Here is a 4,535-nt window from a genome sequence, read left to right on the forward strand (position 1 = left end):
GATAAAAAAAAAAAAGAGAAGAAATGAAACTGGTGTTATATTAAATTTGAGGATATGAACATTTTTCATTTTTAGACATAACAAATTTTGACTTCTACCTTCAGGTGCTGAATTTGTAAAGAAGAGTTTCTGCAGAGCTGCTGTGATTCTTCTGGGTCTGCTGTGTCTTTTCCTCTTCATTGGACTCATAACTTTAGTTTTTCTTTGTGAGTACAACAGAAGTTTAATTAGCATGCTAACATTCTCACAGGTGATGCATTTATTTAATGATTACGTATCCAACACAGACACCCAAGGCAAATCTCAGTGGGAAATGGAGACAGTGATACTACACAAGCTTTACGACAACGTAACCAGCGAGAGAAACCAGTTACAGACCAGTTACAACAACCTGAAAACTGAACAGAGCCAATTACAGACCAGTTACAACAACCTGAAAACTGAACAGAGCCAATTACAGACCAGTTACAACAACCTGAAAACTGAACAGAGCCAATTACAGACCCGTTACAACAACCTGGTTGAAGAGAAAGAACAGCTCCAGAAAAGATTTGACAACCTGACCACAAACAGTGACAATCTTCAGAGAAAGCTTCAAGGTAATTATTTCTTAATGCTCAATGGCCATTTAAAATTCAAGTTTTTTGTCACATACACAGTACAACATGTAGGGAAATGCTTGTGTCCGAGCTGGGACAGGCTGCACCATTCCAGGGCTTTGGTTTAGCAATGGGGGGGGGGGGGGGGGGGGGGTCTAGCTAGGACCCTTACTGGATACCGGGTGGGAATCAAACTTTCAAATCCCACTCTAAAGGTGTATAGTCTTACCACTATACTATCCAGCTGCTTATTTGATCTCTAATAGCAATTTAACAGTGATTAAGGATCTTGGGGGGAGAGCAGCATAGTGATGTGTGGTTAGCACAACAATCCTGGGCTTGTGTGGAGTGTGTGGAGTTTGCAAGCAGAATGTATCTTGGGAAAGGCCTTTGAAGGGTAAAGTTGTAAATGTAAACTGAGGCTAATGTGAGTGAACATATGAATATTCTATACGTTCATATAAGCTTATTTAGACCGTTTATAGTGGGGCATTAACCTGCATTGACAAGAAACAACCTTCTGATGTTTAACTGGCTTCTCAGCTCCAAAAATAACTCTAGTGTTCTTCATGTTAATAGAAGACATGTTAATACTGTGGTTTTGGTTCAGAGTGTGTTATGCTACAAATTACTGTAACACCATCAAGGATTCAAAACGAGAAGTGGACAGAAGAGAAAAGTTGATTTCTCCCTAACTTAACTTTAATTAACTTTCTCAAGACAGTGACAGTTGCTGACTTGAGCAACATTACCAGACATAAATTATTAAATCCGAGAAGCACTCCCTCTGAGGTCACAAAAATTTAACATTTTTCAAATTTTTTTGTGTTTTGAATTTGTACCACTGATTTCTTCTCCAAAGCAATGGTTTTTAAAGGCTTATGACTGGAGTTGTATGGATGCTACCCGTCCCCCAGTAAACCCAAATTTTTATTCTGATTTTCTTAAACAGCTTATCAACAAAACTGGGCGGCATTCAATGGTAGTTTGTTTCAAGTTTCTTCAGAGAAGAAATCCTGGCAACAAAGCAGACAAGACTGTCTTCAAAAAGGTGCAGACCTGATGATTATTAACAGCCGAGGGGAACAGGTGTGTGTTCAATCACAATACACATGTGAATGAAACTGCATGAAAACAGAGGATACACTGATGAATCACTTTAAGTTCTGCATGTTTACATTTAGTTTTTCTCTTTCTCTTTCTTTCTAAAAAAAGAACTTTGTGAACCAGCTCAAGATGCGTTTGTGGATTGGACTGACTGACTCAGAGACAGAGGGGACATGGAAATGGGTGGATGGGACTCGCATGACCACAAGGTTGAAATACAAATTAAATTCCTTTCTTGTCCACAAAGTCTTCTTATGTCATTAAGTACATTAACTAACTTATTTTAACTAATATCATGTCACACAAAACCAAAGACTGACTGAATTGTTGAGTTTAACTTTTATAATTTTATTTGTATTTCAGCTACTGGAATAGTGGGGAACCAAATGGTGGCAGAAATGAAAACTGTGGAGAGATTAAAACTTACGACTCAGAAAAAAGCTGGAACGATGAATCATGTTCCAATGAAAAATTCTGGATATGTGAGAAGAGAGTTTCTCCATAACTTAACATCCACGCCCAAAAAATAATGCATAACACAGAGCCATGAGATTAACTCCTGAAATGAAGCAGAACAGAAAGCAGTGGACATTTACAGCGGGTAAAATAAGTATTGAACATGTCACCAATTTTCTGAGTAAACATATTTCTAAAGGTATTATTGAAATAAAATTCTCGCCATATGTCAGTAACAACCCATCCAATCCACACATGCAAGGAAATTAAACTACAGATGTCCATAAATTAATCCATGTTTGATAGCGAAAACTGACACAGGGAAAAAGTATTGAACACATGAAGAAGGTGCAAAAGGTCATGACACCAACTTAAAACTATCAGTAATAAGAAAGCAATCCTGCCACTTAATGCAAATTAATATCACCTGATTCAGTCCCAACTTATGGGCTATAAAAAGGTGATGATGATGATGATGATGATGAAGCCATTTATTTGCCACTTGCAGTTGCCTGCAGCAAGACTTGACCTCTCCCGATCATACATACAATACACAAACATCACGTTGGGTTGACAGGTCAGAACAGGTAGCGTAACGAAAAAACAATGAAATGTACAACACAATAGTGGAATGGAGGAGAGAAAAGGAGAACTCAGACTGAGCTCCTAGTGGGAGATCAGTATAAGAACAGAAAACAAACTCCTCAGCACAAAAAGCACATGAATCTTCACACCATAACACCATGAAAACACATCACAAGCAACAGGGGTGGCTGCATCGAGTGGGGGCAAGCTTTTGGCATATGGAGGGAGGAAGGGGGGTGAGTATATGTCTGTGTCTGTATACGTGTGTGTATGCATGTATATGTGTGTCCTGTGTTCAACTGAGACAGTGTCCCTTCACCCAGATGAGCGAAATTAAACTGTCGTACAGCCGACCCAGGTGGCCTTGAAGGGTGTAGTGTAAAGAGTCGAAAACACAGTCCCGTTATCAGGGAAAGCAGAGGCCTCGGGGGCCTTCAAGCAGCAACGTGGGTAGCCAGATGAGAGAAATGATGGTTGTTTGGGTTTAGTGCGAACGCGCTCCATCCAACTTTAAAGCCGATCTAAATGTCAGTCACTGGTCACCGGGTCTGTCAATTCCCCGTTGAGGAGCTGTGAGCTTCTCCAAGATCCATGTTGCGTTCAATAAGCACAGTCTGAGAACTCACAGCCCTTCCCATCACTTACATCATAGCGGCTAGCCTTGTGGGGTTTTCTTTCTTCAATCTTCGAAAAGCCAGGGCCAGCTCCGATCAGCAAGAACCCAGTTACCATGGTTCTGAATAGGTATAAATCTTCTATGTCCTCAATTGAAAGTCCCACCAGGCACAAACGTCCCTCCGGTACAATCAGGTTGTGAAGAGCTACAGAAAGACCTGAAATTAGCTGATACAATTGTTTCAAAGAAAACAATAAGTGACACATTCAACTGCGATGATCTATATGGACGCTCAGCAGTGGCGGTCCTAGCCTGTTTGGCGCCCCGGGCAAACGTTCCTCTGGCGCTCTGGCGCTCACTTTTTGTGTATAGAATTTCGAAAAAACATCAGTGCAAATTATAAGTCTGTATTATAATGTCTGGTGTTTTCATGTTTGTTGGTTTGTTTTTATTTTGTTTTATTTTGCGAGTTGGTTATTAGATGCCAGAGAATCCCCCGCCGCCCCACCCTCTCCTCCCTGTGCCGCAAGCAGCAGGCGCACCTCACAAACGGAGGGCGCCCTTACTCCCAGCAAATGGGCGATAGAAAACCGATCGGTGCCTATGCCATTTCCAATATGCGCTGGCTGATGTCGGGGCAGCATGAATATGAGCAAATTTATTTATTTTTGCCGATGCCCATGATGCCGCCCCCCACCACGATGCCACCCCAGGCAACCGCCCGTGTCACCCATATCAAAAACCGCTACTGACGCTCAGCATGCAAGACTCCATTGGTGAAGAAAAAGCAAGTCAAAGTGTGTTTTAAGTTTGCTGAACAACATTTTGACAACTCTGTGAAATATGATGTGAATATAGTCTGGTCAGATGAGAAAAAAACTAAACTCTTTAGATGCCTTAATACAAAGCTTGCTTGGAGGTCAAAAGGCATTGAATATCACCCAAAAAACACCATATCAACAATAAAGTTTGGAAGTGGGTTCATCGTGGTGTGAGGATATTTTTTAACATTCAGCACTGGCACGCTTCATATAACTGAAAGAGGAATAAATAGAAAAAAGTACAGAGAGACCTTTGATTAAGAGAAACTGCTGCTATCTACCGAAGAAATGAGTTTGAACATTCCAATAAGACAATAATGATTTCTCATTATTTAGCATAACCTAATTGAT

At 40.7% G+C, this 4,535-nt stretch overlaps 1 protein-coding gene across 1 annotated transcript; it reads left to right on the plus strand.

The window, feature by feature from the left end:
* The first annotated feature begins 313 nt into the window (after positions 1–313).
* Positions 314–2,211, plus strand: LOC146572875 (CD209 antigen-like protein C). The gene is made up of 4 exons (XM_085278697.1): positions 314–599; positions 1,552–1,688; positions 1,815–1,915; positions 2,070–2,211. The coding sequence occupies exons 1-4, from the start codon at positions 314–316 to the stop codon at positions 2,209–2,211; spliced, it is 666 nt and encodes a 221-aa protein (XP_085134823.1).
* The last annotated feature ends 2,324 nt before the right edge of the window (positions 2,212–4,535 follow it).

The sequence above is a fragment of the Mchenga conophoros genome, linkage group LG6 (assembly GCF_057382185.1).
Source record: "Mchenga conophoros isolate Kocher_MC1m ecotype Shallow Benthic linkage group LG6, M_conophoros_male_GT1.1, whole genome shotgun sequence".
NCBI classification, from domain to species: domain Eukaryota; kingdom Metazoa; phylum Chordata; class Actinopteri; order Cichliformes; family Cichlidae; genus Mchenga; species Mchenga conophoros.

Excerpts from the sequence above, each read along its gene's own strand:
- LOC146572875 (XM_085278697.1), top strand. The coding sequence starts at position 314 with ATGGAGACAGTGATACTACACAAGCTTTACGACAACGTAACCAGCGAG. Across the intron at positions 600-1,551 it reads TCTTCAGAGAAAGCTTCAAG|CTTATCAACAAAACTGGGCG; the intron begins GTAATTATTTCT and ends TTTCTTAAACAG. Across the intron at positions 1,916-2,069 it reads GGGACTCGCATGACCACAAG|CTACTGGAATAGTGGGGAAC; the intron begins GTTGAAATACAA and ends TTTGTATTTCAG.